This window comes from Meriones unguiculatus, chromosome 7 (genome assembly GCF_030254825.1).
Source record: "Meriones unguiculatus strain TT.TT164.6M chromosome 7, Bangor_MerUng_6.1, whole genome shotgun sequence".
Lineage (NCBI taxonomy): Eukaryota > Metazoa > Chordata > Mammalia > Rodentia > Muridae > Meriones > Meriones unguiculatus.
This window is the reverse complement of record NC_083355.1, coordinates 113,219,863-113,242,550: the sequence shown is the minus strand read 5'-3', so window position 1 is coordinate 113,242,550 and position 22,688 is coordinate 113,219,863. Positions and strand designations below refer to the sequence as shown.

Below are 22,688 nucleotides of genomic sequence, written 5' to 3'. Positions count from 1 at the left end.
TGCAGGACAGGGCTTGAGAGAGTTGACATTCTTCCCTTAGCCATGCCATCCGCCGCCGAGAAGCCCCGGGGAAGTGTTTCTGATCCTCCAACCCTCTGCTCCATTTACCCCTCTGAGGGCTGCTGGGCCGTTGAGAAGGACAGGTCCAGATGTGGCTGGGAAGCGGAGCAGAGGGCGTCCCGCTCTGCTGCTGGCCCATTCTAGGAGTGTCCACACCATAACATGTCTGTCTGGTCCCATCCCTCAGTACGGAGGGTAGAGAGGGAGGAACGTACCACGCGGATGCACAAAGAAGGCGTCTAGGGCTGGCCACGGCAGCACTGAGGACCAAACTAGGTGTTGAACCCTTGAGCCAAGGTCCAGATAAGGCATTTCGAAGGCTCCATAGACCAAGGTTCAGGTTACAAAAGGCTCCCAGGACACCGTGCAGACTCCCTCACGAACATTACAAACATCCAAGGTCAGGAGCTGGAAATCTTAAATAGACAGGCTAGCGAGAAGGCTCATTGGGAACAAAGATGCTTGCTGGCAAGCCTGGTGAGCCCAGGTCAATGCCCAGAACACACAGAATAAAAGAAGAGAACTGAATCCCTCCAGCTGTGCTTTGACCTCCACGTGGGTAGGTCATGGTTTGTATAATAACAATTTAAAAAACATTTTAAAAGACGCTGGGAGGGAAGACTTCTTGGGGGCGGGGGACTTGATCTGCCGGTCACACCATGTTCCCTCCAGAAGGGAAGAGCGGAGAGTGGATCATTTCTGACTCATCCCAAGCCACACCGAGAGCCCTCACCTGTGCTCCCTGGATCTGCGGCCCCTGGCTGAAATTTCCAAAGGCAAAAGAGGGTAGGCCACCTCAGTCAGGTGGCCAGAAAAAGCTGGCATCAGGAGTAAGGCACAAACATGAAGAGAAGTGAGCCTCCATGCAAGGGAGTCAGAGTGTGTTACCTCAGTTCCTGCCCAGCAGCACCCAAACCCCAGCCTCAGATGGGGGACCCTCAAAGGAGGAAGTCACTCCTTAAACATGAGGCCTTTTCCCAGTTCCGAAGGCTACAGAGATGTCAGAGGGTCTTCCAGGAAATGTTGAAGGCTCCCCTGAGCGGCCAGGTTGTGTCCCCAGGCAGCACAGAGGCTATTCAGCAGGAGTAAGAGATTACCTTTTCTCCTTCTCCGCAAGGTGCTGAAAGCGGAAAAGAGGAGCTGTGTTCTGCTTTCTTGCCACTAGGTGGCGGAATGCATTTGCCAGTGGGAGCTGTCCAGGTAAGCGGGAAGAACTAGGTTTAACCCAAGTTTGAAGAGATGCTAAATACCGCTACAGTTTGCAACGCATGGCTGCTAAGACACCTACTTGTTTTTTAAGCCTAGAAAACAAATTTGTTCTTACGTCTGCGTTGCAGAGACTCTTAATTACATCCTTCTCTCCAGCTTCCTGAATACAAGCAGAGACAAGTTTGCTCCCTGGCTGCAGAATGGCGTGAGCAGTGGTAAACCATCATTGTGTACTATATGAATAATGAGCAAATACTGGCTAACACTGAACCATTTAAATATGCTACCAAGTATTAAATAGCACTATTGCTATTTAATACTTGTTTTTTGAGACAGGGTTTCTCTCTCTCTCTCTCTCTCTCTCTCTCTCTCTCTCTCTTTTAAGCTGTGGTTGCCTTGGAACTCATTCTATAGACCAGGCTAGCCTTGAACTCACAGAGCTCCACCTTTGCCTCCTGAGTGCTGGGATTAAAGGCATGTGCCACTACTGCCTGGCTATTCAAAACTTCTTATGAACAATTACTATATTATATTTAATGTTGTAATTAATGGTTGGCTTAATAAAATATACTATTATCACTGTCTTCATAGCTAATAAAATATAGAATAATATTATGTAAGTACATTTCCTAAATACGAGCATGCGCACATACGTATCTCCTCTTGATTTATCAGTTGCTTGGGTTTGTATGTGAAATGCCTTCTGTAGACCTCGAGTGCTTGGTCCCAGTTGTTGTGGCTATTGTAGGGGTTTCTGGGAACTTTGGCAGGTGCAGCCTCACTAGAGGCAGCCGTCACTGAGGGTGGGCCCTTGGCTGTCTGTGGTCTCTGGCCTCTTCCTGCCTGCTCTCTTTCCTCACTACCAGACAGTGAAGATGCTTCTCCATCTCCTCCCTTCACCATGACATTCTCCCCAAACGCCCGGGGCCAAGTGACAGTGGCCCGAAGCCTCTGACATCATAACCTAAGCCACATCCTCCCTCCCTGAGGTGATTTCTGTCAGGCATTTTGTCATGGTAATGTCAAAGGAGCCACTATGCAAGCTGTCATGGATCTCTTTCCCTTCCTTGGTATCTGATTATCCCTTCAACTATCATTTAAAAGTCGCTATTGCAAATATTTACACAGCCAAAGAAACAGACAAGGGGGCAAGACCATTAGGCCAAATCCTTTAGGGTCATTTTGTCTGATGAAGGCTTCAGTGCTGTGCGCAAAACAGAAGGGACCAGGGAGAGGGCGCCTCTGGTGGGGTCAGGATGTGCTGTGAGCATCTAACAGTAAATATTTTAACTTATTTGCTTTCAGAAACACAGGTCAGTAAGAAGTCCACTTTCCAGGTTTTATTTCATTATACAATATATTTGATACGGATACATACAAACAGCTTCATCTTGAGTCATGTTATTTTCTGGTGCTCTGCCCTTTCACAGCAGGCTAGTGGTGGCGAGGGCACTGTCTTCATGTTGTCCTTCATCAGCCACTCTAAACAACCAGTGCTAGAGAGTTCAAATAACTCAATTCACTTACTTGCTTAAATGAGTTAAAAAAAAATCCATCATTTGTCCTTCAGTCTGTTTGTGATTCTTCTAGTTAAAGATCCGAGATACAGTCCCCAATGTAAACAATCAATTCAATCTGTCACACAATGGGTAAGGCCTTCTTGACACTTTCAGACCACCTACGTTCTAGTCATTGGAGCAGAGTTTCAGTCCATATGCTGTGCGCTCTCCGTGCACCAAGTCAGGAAAGGAAGCTGCCTTAGCACCCAGAGCCTCAGAGATGCTGTACACCACAGGATGCAGCCATACCGAAGAGGGTCCCTCTCCGACTTGATGTACTTGGTTGTCGGGTACAAATGTCCAGTGTCCAGAGCACACGCAGCAAGGTCCTGCCTCAGGCCTTTTATCACAAGCTGCTAAACTCTATACGAGGACAACAATGCCATTAACACACAGAGGGAGGTGGCTATATGTCTCGCCATTAATCAGGGCACCCGAACAGAGACTTGGGGTACAATTTGTGGAGGTGCCAAAGAAGCTGGCTGCGTCCCCAGGCAGGACAGTCTAACCAGAGCGGGGAAGCACCCGTCCACCCCACCGAAGCCCAGGGGGTCTGTAGTAAAAACTGCCTATCCAGGGAGAACACAGCCCCTTTCCCACCAGCCTCCCAAAGGGAGGAGTTAATGAGCTCTCTAGTTACATGACCAAGGGGAGTCTGGTATTTGCATTCCTGATTCAGCTGGGCAAATCAGTTCTGTGACTCATCCTTTTAGGACCAGTTAGTCAGCGACGACCCCAGTTCCGTACTTCATGATCATAAATATCTGACAGCAAGTGAAACAGTGAAGACTATATACAATATTTTAAAAGGCATTCTGTGACCGTTTTTTGAAGAGTTCATAGAAAAGTGACTATAAGGACACACCAAAGGACACACCAGTCCCTTCTGTTGATGCCACTGCCATGTAAACCTTGGGAATTTTCTTTACCCAACATGCACTCTATCCTGCACTCTATGACACAAGCGGACATGAGACTGCTTCTCTGGTGTGACTCACGCTGGCTCCCCAACTAAGGTAACCGGTAGTGGGACAGTTTTCCTGAGGTTTGTTAACAGTTTGTAGACAAGACAGAAATCACAGTGACCAAGCGGAACGCGAGTCCGTCTTCTCCTTGGGCACGATCTGCTCCCAGGGATCCGGTGGGCACTAAATGACCCGCCACTGCATGATGCTCGTGTCTTTCCCACCCGTGGAGATGAGGTGGCTGTCTTCGCAGAGGAAGTCGACGTTGGTGACGTGGCTGCTGTGTCCGCTGTAGATGTGGCTTGGAGCCTGCAAAAGTGTGGCAGGGAGGAACGCTTACACAGAGCTGACGGTGGCCCCAGGAGATGCTTGAATTCTCCATCGGCTCATAACCCCGCTACACTCTCCCCTTGCATGCTGCTCTTGTCCATGCACCCTCTTTGGGCGCAAGACTCGGGAGGCATGCGGAAAGAAGGCCCTGGGACAGAAGCAAGCGCTTGAGAGACCTAACATCAAGTACTGGCAGTGTCAGAGGGTCGCACCCTGGGCAGACCCTAGGGTGGGATTAAGAAGCTGTTGGGGTAAGGACCGTGGGCTTCTGGCTGAAAGATGCTCAGATTCACAGAGGTCCAGGAAAGCAATGTAGGCATGGGGTTGGTGAGCTCAGCAGGGCTGCAGTGACGGGGAGACGGGGAGGGTGAAGCCCATGTAGCTGCAGAGGTAGACATACCACATAAAATAGGTTTGTAGGCCGGGTCTGGCTGAGGTCGCCCCGAGGGTAGTGGGGACCCTGAGAGGTGCTCAGGCAGCATGTTGGCAGGGTTGTATGGTGGCAGCCCTCACCCACAGTCTGTTTTCATCTGGTTTTCGAACAGGTCAGACCGCCAGTCCACGCCCCGTAAGAAAAGTGGCGGACGCTGAGCCCTTACCCTGAATTGTGAGCAGGGGTACGCGAAGAGGTGCACCTTCCCAAAGTCATCGCCCGTGGACAGGAGCTTTCTCTCGTGGGCGCGGCAGACGGCATTGATGTCCGTGCCATCCGAGCCCTCCGGCCACACTCCTGAAACAGAGCACAGATAGTACTGGAAACCGCAGAACACAACGCACAGAAGCTGGTCACCAAGATCCCCCCAAAACAAACAAACAAACAAACAAACAAACAAACACCCAGGGTCTGGGCTTTAGAGACAAGGCCCGTGAGAATGTTCATTTCCTGCCTCTGTCTGGCTCTATCTGGTCTCTGCAGGGTCAGCCTTGAGAAGCCCTGCGTCACTAAACCTCACAGCCCCATAAGCAGGGAGGGGCACCTGGAGGGAGGGGCACTGTGTCCTGGGTTGAGAACTTCGCATATCAGAGGGCTGGGTGTGTGCCAGCTCTTCAGTGGGCAGCCCTGGTGTCAACCTTGGGGGCCTGACACGCAACGCCAGGAAAATAGAAAGCTGCCACAAGGGGGAACTTGGGAATTCCTATCAGCCTACTGATTCCCAACTGCTCATTTTAACAGCTTGTTTGAGGCTATCTGAGAATGTATTCCTAAGAGGAACTCTGAAGGAAGTGAACATTTTAGACTAAGAATAGAAGAACAGAAGAATTGCAACGAGCAAAAAGCCAATCAAGTGCCGTATGGTTCACATGGATACACCACCACCCACATAAGCCCAGGAGGAGGGGCAGGGAGGACCGTCCTGTGCCTTGGGGAGGGTTAATCCCTCCTCATCCCTCTCACCTGGCCTGAGCAGGAGCTGAGGAGAGTGTGTATCACGGTCCCAGGCAGGCACAAAGCTAAATGGACAGGACTGAAGGTGGTGGGGCTGGACCGATGGCTAAGCAGTTAAGAGCCAGGGTTCGAGTCCCAGCACCTACATGACAGCTAACAACTATGGGTAACTCTAGTACCAAAGGGATCCAATGCCCTCTTCTGGTTTCCACGAGGCACTGCACACTCACGGTGCACAGACATGCATGCAGAAAAACACTCACACCAATAAACAATTAAAAGTGAATAAATCCTTAGAGATGAGCTGGTGTGATCTCAGACATTAGAACACATTCCATGTCCAAGGCCAGTGACATGTGGACCCCTACCGAAGACGTGGAACCCCAAGGTGCAGGTGTAGGTGGCCCACTCGATGTCCCTCGTGGTTTCCACACTCACGACCTGCTTACAGGCGGACGGAACCCCTGGAAGAAGCAAACAACTTTGTGACTTCTCGTCTGAGGCTCCAGCTCTCCCTGGGACCAGGCAGGGTCCTCAGAACCACGCCCCCATCAGGACCACCCACCCTCCCACCCATGGGAACCGTGCGCGCAGTGGTCAGTTTGTCAGGGAATGGGGGAATCTCAAGAGGGGCTGCCTTTCAGTGCTTCGTGTCCTTCTCCACCTGTGACCAGTCTCTGGTCCCTAGCCTCCCGTTGCTCAGTGTTCTCATTATAGGCCTGAACCCTGCCCTGCCTCTACACTGTTTAACCCCCTTCCAGCAGACAGACAGACAGACAGACAGACAGACAGACACACACACATACACACACACACACACACAGCTACTCAGAGAAAGACAGACATACACGGACACACACACAGAGAAAGACATACATACAGGCACATAGACATAGACATGCAGACAAACACATAGACAAACGGATGCATGCATGCACATCCCTTAGCCTCTTCAGCTGTGAGGCAGGAATGGAAGTACATGGAAGCCAGTCTCTGCAAGGCCTCCAGGGTGGTGTGTCTGTTCCCCAAGCAAATCTCACTAACAGATACAGTGCCGGGGCCTGTATCTGGGTGGGTTCTAGACACGGGCCCATCCCCACAGCGTCGGCCTGCTTGTGAGCCTGCTTATGAGCCTGCTTGTGAGCCTGCGTCAGGCAGGACCCAAGAAGGAGGGAGCTTCCTCCTGGAACTTGCTGCCTCTCTTCCCTGCCTTTCCCAGGCTCCTTAACAAGTGAGCAACAGCCTCAGGGGAGTGTAACTTCCTCTCTACACACTGGCTTTTGGCCCTTCACTGGCATCTGAACCTTTATTCACAAAATTTCTTTATTTATGAAAGGGGATGAGCCTGAAAGTGTCAGAAAAGACTGTGGATCGTGAGAAAGGGAAGGCAAAGAGCACTGTGCACCCTAAATAAAGCCCCATGGGTGGAGACCAGAATGCTCTCACATCCTGTGATCCCCACTTCATTTCACTCAGAGCGCAGCACACAGCAGGCACTCAGCAGACACTGCTGTTAGCGTCCTGCCTCCTCCCAGGTCCCGCTTAGGCACAGAGAGGAGCCGGAGATAGGCTGAGGAAAGATGGAGAGGGTCTGAGAGCTTCCGTCCACTCAAGTGGGGGGGGGCCTCCGTAGTCCCTGCCTGTTTGGGGGGTACCCTCACCAGGGCCACTCCTACTGTGACTGTGAGGTTGTCCCCCTCCAGGACCTCTGCGCAGGGCTCATCGGCTTCTTCCCCAGGACGGGCCTCTGCCCTTTAGCAAGGCCCTCCCCCACGTCGCTCAAAGCTGGTCTTTGGGCACAGGAAGGCTCCAAGGGGCTGTGAGGCCAACGCCCCCGAATCACAGAGGACACACGAGGGATGGAGAGGGCCTCATCCCACGGAGGCCCATGGGAGTCTCGCAGCGTGTAACTCAAACCCAGACAAGCCGCGTCGTGCTGCCCTCTTACTCACAGTAAAGGATCTCATAGTCCCCGGAGTTTGACACCAGGAATTGTGAGTTCATGGACCAGTCCAGGTGGGTGATGAAGCTGGAATGACCCTGGGAGAGGAGAACACCGGGTAAATCTCTCTTGCCTCTCTGAACTCGGCAGACACCACACCACACTAATGAAATGAGCACGGGAGCGTCCCCAGGAAGCGGAAAAACGTACGGAGCACTTGCCAACTCGAGTGTATTTCCTCCCGTTGTCACCGACTCCGTATATGTAGATGCTGTTGTCGTGGGAGCCTATCGCTAGGAAGTTCCCATCTGCAGAGACAGGGCAGGTTGCAAATGTGACGTCACCAGTGGATCCATCACTAGAGAAAACGCTATTTGCCACTACAGATTCCGGCCACGTAGAACGGTTAATGAACTGTTCCCAATGCATCCTATACTGCTTTCAGTGCCCTCATTTGAAAAATACTCATAAAACCATGGTTATGGAGACTGGTAAAAGTTTTCCTTTTCAAATATTTAAGATATAATTTCTAAAAGTTAATTTTTGTGCATGTATTTTGTCCACGTGTAAGTTTGTATTTGTGCACACTCTGTACATGCAGTGCCCGAGGAGGCCAGAAGGGGGCATCAGAACCCTTGGAACTGGAGTTACAGATGCTGATAAGCTGTCATGTGGGTGCTTGGAAATGAACCCAGATCCTTTGCTAGAGCAGCTAGGGCTCTTAACCACAAAACTATCTCTCCAGACCCTGTGCCAGGGAAGTCTAGGCTGCTGGACTCAGTGCTGGTGCTGGGATGCCAAGCAAAGAGCTTTGGGTAAGGGTGGCAGAGCCCTTCCCAGAGCTGACCAGCAGAAGTAGCTGAAGCTGCTGATAGCGGAGAACTAGAACAAGAAGAAACAAAGCCCGGAGATAAATCCAGAAATTCCAGTGTTTCCTGAGCAAGACCAGGACAAAAGATAGGAAGAAACAGAGAGGTGACCTCAAGTTTTTGGGAGAAGAGCTGAGAATGAAGTGAGGCACAATGGTTAAGGACTGGCTGCAGGCAAGCCCTTGTTCTTGCTGTCCATCCATCCCTGTCCATGCAGCCCTCACAAGCCACCTGTCACAGCCCTTAGCCTGGCTCACTAGACAGCCTCTGGAAAGTGGCTGGTAGCCACTGGCACACCCCAGCTCTTCACCAAGTTCTCTCCCCCTAGGAGGACTGCATAGGGTGGCCTGGCCTGGGGCCAGGAATTGGTATTTTAGGATGTCCTGGCAAAATGGGGAGGAAGTCAAGGTTGAAACGGCCTAAGAAGTTTGAGTGCCCAAAGGGAGAAAGGGGAAGCATATTTGCTGGAGAAGGAAGGGGAAATATAAAGAATACTACAAAGCTGGGATGCTGGGCAGACAGACCGTCCACACTGCTGGCTCTGCTACTGCAGAAAAGCCAGTGTCCCTGTACTGACTCCATCTGATCGTGATTGTTACAGGATATTTATCTGATCATTGTGTGTAGAAAACCTAATTGTTAACAAAACCCAAGAGCCAAGATACTGTGTGTGTCAGGTGCAGTTACGTGAGTCTGGGAGAGCTGCAGCTGGGGTATGCCTCTAAAAGCCTCCAAAGGCAAGACTGCTAAGGAATGGGAAGTTCCTGCCTGTCCTAGGGCAAGCTGCTTGGGAAAGGTCTTGTGGTCTTTGCTCTACGACCCAAGGCAAAGTCAGCTGGGTGGCCTTGAACGGCCTCACTGTGGTGGTGACATGGTTCGGTCCCTGCTGACGTGGCTAGGAACCCTCCCACCAACCCTCACCCCAGCATGGCGGTGACACGGTTCAGCCTGGCAAGGGGGTAGGGGAGGAGCTAGAGAGTCCTTTTATAAGCAATTGGACCTTTGATGGATCTCTCTCTCTCTTGGTTTTGAAGAGCTTTTTTGGAGGAGTTCCGGGTAAGAGATAGTGACCCCGTCTCTGGGCTTGTGGGAACAAGGCAGAAGCAGCTGGTAGGACACAGGCAGAATTCAAGGAAAGAGCTAAGGAGCCCCCTTTGGTTTGGAGGAGCTCAAGAGAAAGGTGGACCGACAGGGTAGATAGAAAGCTCTCTAAAGCGCTAGCAGCTTAGTTGTGGAATCGGGCTTGTAAATAGATGTTTTGACATTTTATATACAGTTCAGAAAATAAAGCTACCTCGCCGAGCTGGCAGGTTAGTTTTTTTTTTCCACCTCAGTTTACACCTCCTGTGTGTTGACTGGTATAAATTGTAGATAATTTAAACAGTTGCACGTGACCACAGCCCTCTGCACTGACAACCGCTGCTTCGTAACTGTCACTTTCCCAGGGTCAGCTTAGGGGCCAGGGCTGTCGAAACGTTCTCCACACTAACCCGCTCAACCCTGTGACAACTCTGAGGCAGAAGTCTCCAGCCCCGCATTTTAGGAGTCGAACTAAGCTGGATGGTACAGCAACTTGCCCGAGATCACGCCGGCTTCCAGAGCTGACGCCGGAAGCCACAGCCACCCGCCCACCCCTCTGTGGTCACTGCGGTAGTTTTAATAAATGGCCCCCATAAGCTCCTAGGTTTGAATGTGTAGTCATCAGGGGGTAGCGCTGTTTGAAAGCATTAGGATTAGGAGGTGTGGCCTTGTTGGAGGAGGTATGTCACTGGGGGTGGGCTTTGGGGTTTCAAAAGCTCATGCCAGGCCCACCCATGCCAGACCAGTCTCTCTCTCCCACTACTCCTCTCACTCTCATCCCCTCTCACCCTCCTCTCTGCCTGCAGATGAGGATGTAGCTCTCAGCTACTGCCCCTGTGCCTGCCTGCTTGCCGCCATGCTCCCTACCATGATGACAAAACAGGATGATGTGCCTCCCCCTTCTCTATGAGGCCAATAGCACTTTCCTAGTGGAGGCATCACGGTAACACTGCAGACCAACATTTCCCACAAACTTGAAAGCATAACCCTCTACAAGATAGTCACAACACAGAAAAGATGGGAAGCACTGCAATCAAAAGAGTACTTGTTACAGAAACGTGAAGTTGGCTGAACGTTGGAAAATTGATATGTCACATTTTAAAAAGAACAAATCCAGATTCTTCACTTTTTTTTTTTTTAAGATAGGGTCTCCCTATCCCTGACTGTCCTGGAACCCACTCTGTAGACCTGGCTGGGCTTGAATTCACAGAGATCCTCCTACTTCTGCCTCCCAAGTGATGGACTTTAAAAATGACCACACAAGGCTCATTTTTTCCCCAAATTCTTCATCTTAACAGATGTAGAAAAGTGTGTCACAAATCCCAACACTTACTTTGCTGAGAACAATCAGGGCAGTAGGGAATGCCCTCATGATAAATGGCATCTCTGTCCCTAATGATGAAATACTGATAGCCAAACGAGAGAGCCGTCCTGGCCAGCCCTGCCAGCATTTTACTGGAGGAGCCATCTGTGCAGTGAAAGAGGTAAAGACACCCGGATCCGAACGGAAAGCAAACTTTTCATTTACGGGTGACCTAACATTGGATAAGGAAAATCCCAGGAGCTATACACACACATACACATAAGCCATACATGTACACCACAGTACACACATACAGAAATCACACACACACACACACACACACGGATGTAAAAACATACCCACTCAAATATACATACCACATGCACATACATAAATCATGCACATACTACATGCACATACATAAACCACACAAGTACACATGCACATTCCACACCCAAACACCACATACATCCACGCAACCATACATACACACACACACACACACACACACCACACACATACATAAACATATATACAAACCACACAAACGTATACACACATACCACCACATATATCCATCACACAAACTGTACACACCACAGACATACTCGAACCATATGCACACAAAACCACACACATCAACACATACAAACCATACATGTACACATACAAACAACACATACATACACATACATATGTGTACATGGCACCCCCTACCTCTTCAAAACTCATTAGAGTTTAGAAAGGTGAGTGTAGAGCTGTGTATGGTGGCACATGCCTTTAATCCCAGCACTCAGGGAGGCAGAGGCAGGCGGATCTCTGTGAGTTTAAGGCCAGCCTGGTCTACAAAGTGAGTCCAGGACAGCCAAGGATACACACAGAGAAACCCTGTCTCGAAAAAACAAAAACAAAAAAAAGTATATAAGAGCCATAGGTGAAATTCAACTTTATTGCCATATACTAATAACCAACCATCTGAAAATAAAATTCAGAAAATTTTCATTTGCAATAACATAAAATTAACAAGAATAAATCTAGAAGAATAAATATAAATTTATCAAAACGAGATAGATTGTTGGAACTCGTGTTTGCACGGCCCACACTGTGGCTGGAGCCATCCCCTGAGCCCCATGAACCTTTGAGCTACACGTGTGTAGTGGGCATGCGTCTTAGACGGGCATGAAGGCACCAGAGTGATTACTTCTGAGCCTGGTAACGAGGGGGAGCCTGACACCCCGTCTAATTCTGTGGTTGAGCTTTCTGTAAGACAAGCCGAGTGTGGCACTGCACGCCTTCAATCCTAGTACTCGGGAGGCAGCAGCAGCTGGATCTCTGTGAGTCTACATAGTGAGGGCTACACAGGGAAATCCTGCCTTCAAAAAGCAAAGGGGGGGGGAGAGAGAGAGAAAAGGTGGAAGGGAGAGAGAGGGGGAGAGAGAAAGGGAGAGACTTGTAATACAAAGTTAAAACACATAGGTGCACAGTGACACAAAGGAGGAAGGCGAACCCTACAAACCGCATGCTTAAGTTTCCTTTGGAAGAAGGCTGTCAACTTGTCTCTTGTACAAAATCACATTATTTGTGAGAATCTGAAAGCTGTGTCTGACCTGGTGAATAACGCATCACTGACAGCTGCTCATTTCCATCTGTGTGGACGGTGACCAAGTCCTTTGTTTCCGTGTCAAACACAAACCACCTGTCGTCAACAGGAGAAATGCATGGTAAGCTGTTTGGTGAAGCCAAGGCTATTCCAGCAACAGAAGCCTGTGACCCGACGGGCTCTTATTCAATAAACCCCCCATATCAGCTTTCCCTACAGAAAGATACAGCACACTGACAGCCTCCCGAAGCTCTTCAGAACTTAGCACTGACGGCTTTCTCAGAGGCTTGTTTGCATGTGGGAGGCAGGAGAGCCTTGAGCAGGAAGGTGGCTCCCAGGGCCTGTGGTCAGAGGTGCAGCAGAGGCGTGGGCATGAGGTGGCTGTCCCAGGACTCTGGTCCCAGGTGAGGAGGATCTCGGAGCATGGCTTGGAGAGGCAAGGGGCTCCCTACTGTACTGGGACTAATCGAGGCTCCCAGGACTAGCCAGGGAGCAGAAAAACAGGGTGTTAAGCATCCAAATGATGATGGTCCCCTGCTACAGCTGTGACTCCAGGCTGCTGTGGTCTCGGACCTGGACGACAGATACAGAGATACTGCTGTGCTCTCTACCATTCGGGATCTAGCTACATAACTGCATTTATGTCCGGGGCTGGGGGAAGCTTCATAGAACTTTTATGTTGCTTCCAGCTGGGATTTCTTGGATCTGTGACAACCATTTACCTCACATATGCCACATGGTCTGGGGTTAGCTTGTATCTGGTCCGGGGACCAGAGATGGAGGAGGAGTAGACAGAACGGTAGGAGATTAGGTCACACGTGCCATTTATTTCATTCTAGGTTACATGGCCTTCGAATGCTTTCACATGTCCTTTGTCAGCAGGAAGGTGGACCCTATCTGGCCCGCTCTACTGAATTAAAGCTTTGGTGTCTCACAGAGAGTTAAACAGAAGATGGTGTGTATATGTGTGGGCGAGTCCCTGTGTTCCTGTGTATGTAACTGAGAGCTTTTCTTTTTTAATAAAAAGAAAATCATGTGTACAGGTGTGAGCCTGTGTGGGTTTTTTTTTTGTTGTTGTTGTTTTTGTACACGAGTGCAGTACCAGAGGGAGCCAGCAGAGGGTGCCAGATCTCCCTGGAGATGGAGTTACACATGGTTGTGAGCTGCCAGATAGGGGTTTGGGAGACAAATCTGGGTCCTCTGCAAGAGCAGTATGTGTTCTTAACCGCTGAGCCACCTCTCGGCTCCTCCCCTGCAAGCGTTTTGCAGAAGGAATGTTAAGACACCGCTGCTATTGCTTATTAGCACTTGTCTCTCTAAACCCCGCAGGTAGAAAGGCAGAATCTGAATGGTCCACTTTTTGGGAAGGGACAAAAAGAGGGAGCATATGCCTGGAGCTGTGATAGACTCCGCCCCTTCTCATCCAGGCTTTTGCTCTCTGTGCTTTCACTTGCCCTTCACCAGCTTCAAGCCTGAAAATACTGAATGGAAAAATCCAGGAAAAAAAAAAAGATTCATAAGTTTTACATTTTGCCATTAACTCACTTCATCTAGGTGTGTGTGTGTGGTGGGGGGGAGTCAAGCACAACCAGATGCTTCGACACAAAACCATCTGTACAGATGCCTCCAGTCACAGCGGATCCGTCTCACTCTTAGTCACCGATGCTCACCTCTCACTAGCCGGAATTACTCCGGTAAGTCACAGGCATGCGTGCGGAGAGAGAGCTAGCTGGGTTGTGTGGAGTTCCGCAATGACCACAGTTCCAAACATCCAGCAGGGGGCCTGGGCCACATCCCCTGGGGGCTGCTCTAGTGAGTCAGACAACACGGAAGCACAGCCAAGCTCTGCCCCCACGTACGTGGCTTTTTCAGCCATCAGTCGCTGGTGGTGCTACCGTAACTCCCAGACAAGAAAGACAGCTCAGAGTGCTCCATAACTGGCACACAGACGCACTGCTGGAGAAGCCGGGAGCAGGCACAGTGTGTTTGAGGAAGTGATAACAGGGAGTCCAGTCTGCAACGGGGCCCAGGATCTGGGCACTTGTTACACGTGCTTTGGAATGCTTTCTTGCCCACGCTGAAAATTGGGGTTCCTGCCACAGGCTCTATCTAAGGCAGTGGTCCCCAACTTTCCTTATGCTGTGACCCTTCAATATAGTTTCTCATGCTGTGGAATTTTGGTCCTGTGACCAAAATGATGAATCGTGATATAAATCTCTGTGTTTTCCCGATGGCCATTTTGGGGTCATGACCCACAGGTTGAGAACTACTTCTCCAGTGTGGGTTTCTGGGTGCCCTCCAGAGCCTCTGGAGCTGCAGGCAGACCGGGTGACTAAGGATGGATGAGACTGGGGAGGAGCCATGTTGACAGATCCACGGCTTTCCTCAAGGCTTCAAATGGGAAGGACTGTTTCGCTTTTGAGTTTTGGACTTAGCTCTCAGTAAATGACTGGTGCTGAGAAGATGCAGCCAAAGCTGGCATGCCCCTGCCCCTGCCCCTGGGGAGGCACTCTCCACAGCTCGGAAAGCATAGGCTGTGCTGGGGGGGGGCTTACCTCCCAGTCAGTGTCCCCACGGCAACCACAGATCCTGAAGGATGAAAACCGGAGGACTGAGCTGGATCCTAAAACATTTTAAAGGAAGTGTAAATAGCTGGCCAGACACAACGGGACCACACCCGTGCAGCACTCTTCTGAGGCCGCATGGCTGTGCTTGAAGAGCCCCTTTTCTCCCCACAAGAAGACAATGCAGCCCCACTCGGATCCATGTCGCGTTTCAATCACAGTAGACACCTGTCCCTGCACAATTTCTCTATCTGATCTTGGAGTCTATCCTATCCTCAGTAATGGCAAGACGCAGACAGGTAAGTGCCCTTCTTCTGGGCCATAGTTTGTACATCCGGACCTCTCGCTGATGCCCCCCCCCCCCCCGCCAGGCCTTCTCTGAAAGTGGAAGACAGGGGAACCAGTCCTGGTCCCTGGCCCTCAGAAAGGCTGGCAGCTTTGCAGGGAATAAAGGGATTATCCAGGGTACTATACAAGTGCTGTTTCCTTATCCAGGGTGTGTGTTGTTAGGGCACAAGTAACCAACCAAGACTGCCTGGGGTCCGCTGGGGTGTGGGTGTGTTCACACAGGCTGGGTGTAGGAGTCAGTCTGAGCCGGGCAGGCAGGCCACTTACTTTTTTATGTACATAAGTGTTTTGTTTGCAGGTATGTAACTGTATAAGTATGCATGCCCGATACCCCCAGAGGCCGGAAAAAGATAGCGTGGAACTGGAATTACAGATGGTGGGTTGTTGTGTGGGTGCTGGGAACTGAGCTTGAGCCCTCAGTGCTTCTCAGCCCCTGAGCAGCCCTCCAGCCCCCAATTACTACCTTAGTGACCTTTACAAGTAACTCAGCCCTTCCATTCCCTGTTTTCCTGATCACTGACAGAGTCAGAGCAAAGCTAACATTCCTCAACCCCAGGGTGTGTGGGGGCAGCTGTGAGGACTGGCCTGGTGTGCCAACAGCTCAGGAAAGCAAGCCTGATTTCCACACAGGGGACGGCCGTGTTTCCTCTGTAACGTTCAAAACAAATGCTTTGTCTTTGCCGCCACACGCCAGAGAGGGATAAGCCGGACTGCGCATTCTCAGTGTGGCTTGTACCTCTGGGTAGGACGTGCCATCCTGGAACACAGGCTGTTCACAGAGCTTTCTCAGTGCTTGGGCCAGTTACGACTCTGCTGTCAGGAACTGACCGCTCCATTTGGAAACCCTAACTAGCAAATGGTGCCGCTGCTGTTCAGAGTGATAGGCTGAGACCCCCTGAGGCATTCTTGAAAGCCATGTAATTTTTAAAAGAGAAAAAGATCACCTTTGGACATCTTTTTATCACTGTTAATCTCATGCAAAAAAAAAAAAAAAAAAAAAAAAAAACCACCCCAGGTGAGTTTTTACCAGAAAACAAGAAATGTAGCGAGCATTCTCACCTCTATGATTTTGTCCCAGACTGGCCGGTGACTGACAGCGTCCCAGAGAGTGGCATGCCTGTCATGCCCACAGGTCAAGAACTGAGGTTTGGAGGCATGGATGGCCAGCCCCCAGAGCTCATCAGTGTGACCCTACAAAGAATCAAGACACAGGGACTCAGATGGATTGCAGAGGAGCCCGCGAGATGCCTGAATAACTGTCTCCTCTTGGCTCTTTCTCCCAAGCTTAGTCATGACCCCAAACACAACTCTGAGGTGGAAGGCCACCTCACTGGGAAACTCAGGGGCGAGCTTCCCCCTCCCCCCCCACCTTCCAGTGCCTCTGCATTAAGGGCGAAATGCAAGAGCATGGCACTCGCCACGCTGACGATACCTGAGTGATGGGTGCGAACTCCCCCGACAAGGTGCCCTGCAGGACGAAGTTTCTAGTTGTACCTATTAAGATGGCAGTGCCCTTCCCCTCCGCCACTGTCCGTATTGGGCCAAACTGCTCAGGAATCTGTTGGGAAAGAGTCACACGAAGAAAATAAAGATTTAAGATTTCATTCAATTTGGCTTTTTTTTTTGAGAGAGAGAGAGAGTAGTAAGAGAGGAGAGGGAGAGAGAGACAGAGACAGACACAGAGAGAGACATACAGACAGAGAGAAAGAAAGAGAGAGAAAGAGAGAGAGAATCACTATATAGATCAGGCTGGCCCTGAACTTACTATGCAGATTAGCAGACTGAGAGCTCTGTCTCCCAAGCTTTATCACCGTTCTTTTTTTTTTTTTTTTTTTTTTTTAACATAGACTCTCACTCTGTAACCCAGGCTAGCCTCAAACTCCTAGTGCTCCCACCTCAGCTTCCTAAGCACTGGGCATCCAGGCACGTGCCACCACACCAGCTCAGTCATTGCCTTTTCTTGAGTCTCTGCCAACACACGCACTACAGGTAGAGACTGTGGTCGCGGGGGTCGGGGAGACGCGTCTCACCATGCTAGGCCTGGAGGCCTCGTGACAGGCCCTGGCCCAGCGGCCCCAGCCTTCTTTCTATAGTGAAGAACACACTTCACTTTAGCAGAGTGAACTCTTCTTGCCAGGCACGTTCCGAGAGCCTCCCGACCCCACGCACCCCGTGCTTATCAACAAGCACCATGAAGGAGGTTTGGGGAACACTTACACTTCTCATTCTGCCTCGGCAGTTGATAAGAGCTGCTAAGTGCTTGCTAGGCAAGCTTGAGGGCCAGAGTTTGGTCTCTGGAACCCAGGAAAAATGCCAGATGTGGCCAGGTGGTGATGGTGCACACCTTTAATTCCAGCACTTGGGAGAGGCAGGCAGATCTTTGAGTTCAAGGCCAGCTTGGTCTACAGACTGAGTTCCAGGACAGGGCTACACAGGGAAACCCTGTCTCAAAAAACCAAACCAAACCAAAGAACAAAAAAGAAAGAAAGAAAAGAGCCTGCTGCACTGGGAGCATTGGGAGGGTGGAGGTGGACAGATGCCGGGGGCTCGCTGTCAGCAAGCCCCACAGCTCAGTGAGATGCTGCCTCAAAGAATAAAGTGGTGGCTCCTGAGGAATGGCACCAAAAGTCGACATCTGGCTTCCTCATGCATGCACAGGTGTGATTGTGCACTCACACACGTAAACATACACACACACACATTCAAAGCTCAAACTCTCTTATAAAAAAGAAAAGTTATAAAGAAAAAAAGAAATGACATTCTGTGTGGCAGAGCTGCTGAAGGTGAGTGAGATCATCCAAGATTTCAGAAGAGGGTCCGGTACTTTCCTTACAGCGTAACATACGAATGCCCAGGACTGTGGTGCACAGCACATTCCCCCAAACGCTGATCTAATCTTATTACAAAACCGTCATAGTTGTTCAGAACTGTTGTTACTGAACTTAACTCAGCATGCGTCATGTCCTGGCCCCCTCCTGGCTTTACTCTCCTCTGAGATGCCAGTGGTGTGGAATGGCACACGTGTGATCAAGATCTTAAGATGCCAGGAGAAAGGGGGCTGCCTGTTCACATTGAGGATCAAAGGGAAAAGAAAGCAGGAGCAACAACAGCAACCACAACAGCAAAAGCAACAGCAAACAAACAACACCCCCCAAAACAAAACACCCAAATCAAGCCAAAAATCCAAGAATTTACCCATCACAAAAAACTGGAAACAAAGACTTAGGAAAGCTGGGACTTAGGAAAGCTGTGTCTAATTTGGACACGTGGTGATGTCTGTGTAGAACTGGTTTTCACAAACAGGATCCTAGCTGGGTAGTGGTGGTGCACACCTTTAACCCCAGCACTCTGGAGGCACTATGTGGTTGCCAGGAACTGAACTCGGGACCTCTGGAAGAGCAGACAGCGCTCTCAACCGCTGAGCCATCTCTCCAGCCCCCTCCTGCTGCTGGTGATTTTCCAGCACAGTTTCATCATCAAGCTTAATGATGAACGCAGAGTAATGCTAAGGAAGGGACCACACCCCACAGTTCAGTGAGACAGACAAACGCAGAGCTTCTCAGAGCGATGTGGGTGCCCCACCCCCACAGGTCTACGTCTGATGCTGGGACCCAAAGTTCTGCTCAATTAAGGAACAGAGATTAAACTAGATAACTTCCCCAGGGCTTCCAAATGCTCTATCCAGTGATAAGCTGAGCAGGTTCGTCCAATGATGTGTTCTTAGATCTTTGCAAATCTCCAAATCAGTCAGTACTATCAATATGTATAGCTCTTCTCCCCTCATCTAATAGAGCATATTACAACATCATGGTAATTTCCCAGCTGACAATACACTCTCACCTCACTTGTTACTTATAAAATGCTTTCTCTCACATGAACCTCGCAGAATAACTGTCCATATTGTCTTTGCTTCTTTTCATTCAAAGATTTATTTATTTTATTATATATATATATATATATATATATATATATATGGATGTTTGTCTATATGTATGTGTGTATGTACATCGCATGTATGCCTATGAACACCAGGAGAGGACGTCAGATTCTCTCCAGCTGGGGCTACATGGTTTGAGCCACAGTGCAGGGTGCTGGGAACGTAACCTGGGTCCTCTGCAGGGGCCACAGGTGCTCTTAATCTCTGAGACATCTGTCCAGCCGCTATTCATTCCTCTTCTTCCTCCTTTCTCTTCTTTTTGTTTTGCTTTGTGTGTGTGTGTGTGTGTGTGTGTGTGTGTGTTGAGACAGGGTCTTCTCTCTATATAGTCCTGGCTGTCCTACAACTCTCTATGTAGATCAGGTTGGCCTCATACTCACCTCCTGCCTTTGCCTCTGCCTCTGGGGTGCTGAGTCTTAATGAGACAGACGTGGAAAACAAAAACTGCACACCTTTGAAATTTACCCATGATCTTTTGACATAGGCACCCAGAAATCAGAAGGCTGAAGCAAGAATATCACTGTGAGTTTGAGGCTAGCCTGGGCTATGCAATGAGCTTAAGGTCATCCTGGACTGTGTGTGTGTGTGTGTGTGTGTGTGTGTGTATGATAAATATATATGTATTTATACTATAATAAGAGCATATATATATATATATATATATATTTACCAAGATTAAAGTCCTCATGGGTGGCTGGGGAGATGCTCCCTGGGTAAGAGGACACACCACACAAACACTAGGGCCTGAGTGCAGATCTCTGTACACACCTATGGTGCCAGCAGGGGCGAGGGTGGGACTTGCTAGCTCCCAGCCTGGCTCCATGCTCACTGAGCAGCCCTGTCTCAAGGAACTCAGGTAAAGAGTGTTAGAGCAGACACCTGACATCCTCTTCTGGTCTCCACAAGTATGTGCATGAGGGCTCATGAGTGCATGCACACACACATGTGCATATGACACACATCACACACACACTCTAACATATAAAATACATAAATAAAGACGTAATACCAAATCATCATGGAAAGGGATGGGCCTGCTCATGCCAAAAGGCTCAGAGGAAAGCTTTTCTCTGGTAAGAAACCATGACAACGACAACTCCATACTGCCCCGAACAGTGCCACACACACGCAATGTGCGGCTCGGAAGCTGGAGGGATCCTGAACGTGCGTCGCATGCTAGGGATGGAGCGCTGCCCCTCACACTGATGCTGACGTCACAACCTGCCTCGTAGTAACCAGTAACCACAACCTGCCTCATGGTAACTGGAAGCCACGGGGAGAAAACTCAGGGAGGCTGCCGGGTGCCCGGCATCTCTGCCTCCCGTGGGAAGGCGAGCTGCTCTCCAGGTCGTAGGTGGAGAAATGAACCTTGGAGGACTGGATGTGTCAGAAGGCATGCAAGCCCTCGGCTGAGAGGTGTGACTAAAGCAGGGGACCAACACACGGTTCACAGTGAGCTATACGCAAGCAGTGTGCTGAGCACAGGAGAAAGGAGAGAGGCTTATCTAGTGGTCCAAGTGTGTAGGCTTATCTATGTCCAAGTGTTCGTGAGGGAGCTGTGGAAAATGAAGACTGCTTCTCCTAAAACAACGCTCCAAACAGGAAGAGCTGGGTGGCCTCAAATCCTGCTTTATTTTACTTGTGTACACACTGTATGCTAATTGAGATTGCTGTCTCCCATAAAAATTTATCAATCTTTTTTTCAAAACTCTGAGCTAATCCAAACAGTAAGCAGACATCACAGAAACAGGCGCAGGCCCCTCGTGGTGGTTTACCTCTGTTTTGTGAAGTTTTTGATAGTTTCCGTTCCAGGAAATGAGCCTCCGGTCCTTCCCTCCTCCTGACACCAACGTGCCATCTCTCAACATACAGAGTGCAAAAATGCCACCCTCGTGGGCCCCTTGGACTGCGTAGCTTATCCGATTTGTACCTAAACACGCCAGGAAAAGCACCGTTAACAGGGACAGAATCAAAAGGCTAGGCCTCGGACCATCACCGGGCCCCGTCTCGGTTTGTTTTAAAGGTGTTACGTTGAGTTATCACATTATAGAACATTGCTAGCAAGGACTCAGATCTTTGACATTCTCAGTCTGTCCCAGCATGCATGAACCGGGTCGACCTGTAACAGAGAAGAGCACCGTGTCATGGGAGCTGTGTGGCTAAGAACATGGACTCCTCCTCGTGTGCTCTCTGCCTTCTCTCGAGCGGGCTGTGTCAGCAACCCGCTCTGTGGAGTGGGCTTACTGCCTACCCTGCAAGGCTCTCCTAAGGAGCTGTGAGCACCGCTGCAGCAGGTATCAAGAACAGAAGGGAACAGAAGTCACCTTGTTGTTCTGAAGTTACAGTGGGGAGTCTGTGTCCCCCTCCATTCTCAGGCCCAACCATGAATTCTCATGACTCAACTGACTCCTCGCCTCTGAGTGACATTCTCCCTTCTCTAACTGTAGGGGGTTCAGATCTGCCCTGTAAACATGGGTCTCGAAGGGATCAGTACTTGTAGCACTCCAGCAATATCTGTCACACGCTATGTGGATCAGAAAATCTACCCACATACGTCACAGCTGTATAGCCATTAATAACTTCTGCATTATAATCCACTAATTGCAAGCTGGGTGTGGTGGCGCAGGCCTGTAATCCCAGCATTCAGGGAGGCAGGGGCAGGCAGATCGAGCTGAGTTCAAAACCAGCCTGGTCTACAAAGTGAGACCAGGACAGCCAAGGCTGTCTTTTGAAAAACCAATAATAATGATGATGATGATGATAATAACAACAATAATTTGCTAATTGCTCTCTTAGCAAAGTGACTAGCTCCATCATGGTATCCTGGCCTTAAAGAGCCTTTTACAAATGGTATCTGCAAAGTCAACGACTCTTAACATTCCCCAGTTTCCTTCCATCCTAGCTTGATGGTTTCATTAAAAGCACACACACAAACACACCTGTGTAACGGGCAACTTAGTGGTCATCCTGTACATGACACCATCAGCTCATTTCTATAAACATCACCTCCAGCGCCTTAGTTACATTACCAAAAAGCATCAAACGGCTCTAGGGCAATTGCTTGTTACCTTTTCCCCACACCAAGATGTTGCCGCTTGAGTCTCCGGTAATGGTGTCACCGTTTTCAGAAAACGTCACGCAAAGGACAAACTTTGGCTTCTCTTGTTTCTGTGGAACGCAGCAAGTGAGTATTTGTTTACCGAAGACCCCACAGAACCCCAGAGGAGCGGTGTCCGCCTCTGCAGTCACCTTTGGGGCCCTTCTGTTTTATGTGCTGGCAGGAAACTTGTGCCTCCTGGTTAGCCGCTGAGATTTCTGTTGGCTGCAGACAGTTCAAGCAGGGTGGTGGTAAGGGGGCGCGAGGGATGGAGCATGCTGTCAGGCTTTCAGAATGATGGACAGGGCACACTGAGTCTCCGCCAGCCTTCGAGACTCCAGGGTGCCACTCCCTAGCAGCCAGGTGCCCTACCAGGGGGCTCTGACCTCCCTTTTCATTTTATTACCAGGGAGAGCCTCAAGACACAGGGCGTTTCCC

General features: G+C 49.9%; 1 protein-coding gene across 13 annotated transcripts in view; it reads right to left on the bottom strand.

Moving 5' to 3' along the window:
- Positions 1 to 2,594: 2,594 nt before the first annotated feature.
- The window catches only part of Eml1 (EMAP like 1), a 153,754-nt gene continuing 133,660 nt past the window's right edge, over positions 2,595 to 22,688 (bottom strand). For 11 of the 13 annotated variants that reach the window (XM_060388155.1, XM_060388153.1, XM_060388156.1 and 8 more), the window contains 11 exons: positions 22,222 to 22,321; positions 20,929 to 21,083; positions 16,649 to 16,774; positions 16,276 to 16,407; positions 14,860 to 14,927; positions 12,312 to 12,400; positions 7,663 to 7,760; positions 7,463 to 7,550; positions 5,879 to 5,974; positions 4,723 to 4,853; positions 2,595 to 4,102 (listed from right to left, as the gene is read on the bottom strand). In XM_060388155.1, the coding sequence (XP_060244138.1) occupies positions 3,977 to 4,102; positions 4,723 to 4,853; positions 5,879 to 5,974; positions 7,463 to 7,550; positions 7,663 to 7,760; positions 12,312 to 12,400; positions 14,860 to 14,927; positions 16,276 to 16,407; positions 16,649 to 16,774; positions 20,929 to 21,083; positions 22,222 to 22,321 (1,209 nt within the window). In that variant the 3' untranslated portion in view covers positions 2,595 to 3,976. Of the gene's footprint in view, positions 4,103 to 4,722; positions 4,854 to 5,878; positions 5,975 to 7,462; positions 7,551 to 7,662; positions 7,761 to 11,659; positions 12,078 to 12,311; positions 12,401 to 14,859; positions 14,928 to 16,275; positions 16,408 to 16,648; positions 16,775 to 20,928; positions 21,084 to 22,221; positions 22,322 to 22,688 lie in introns of those variants that run through there. The other 2 variants (XM_060388159.1, XM_060388160.1) reach the window with 2 other exon arrangements.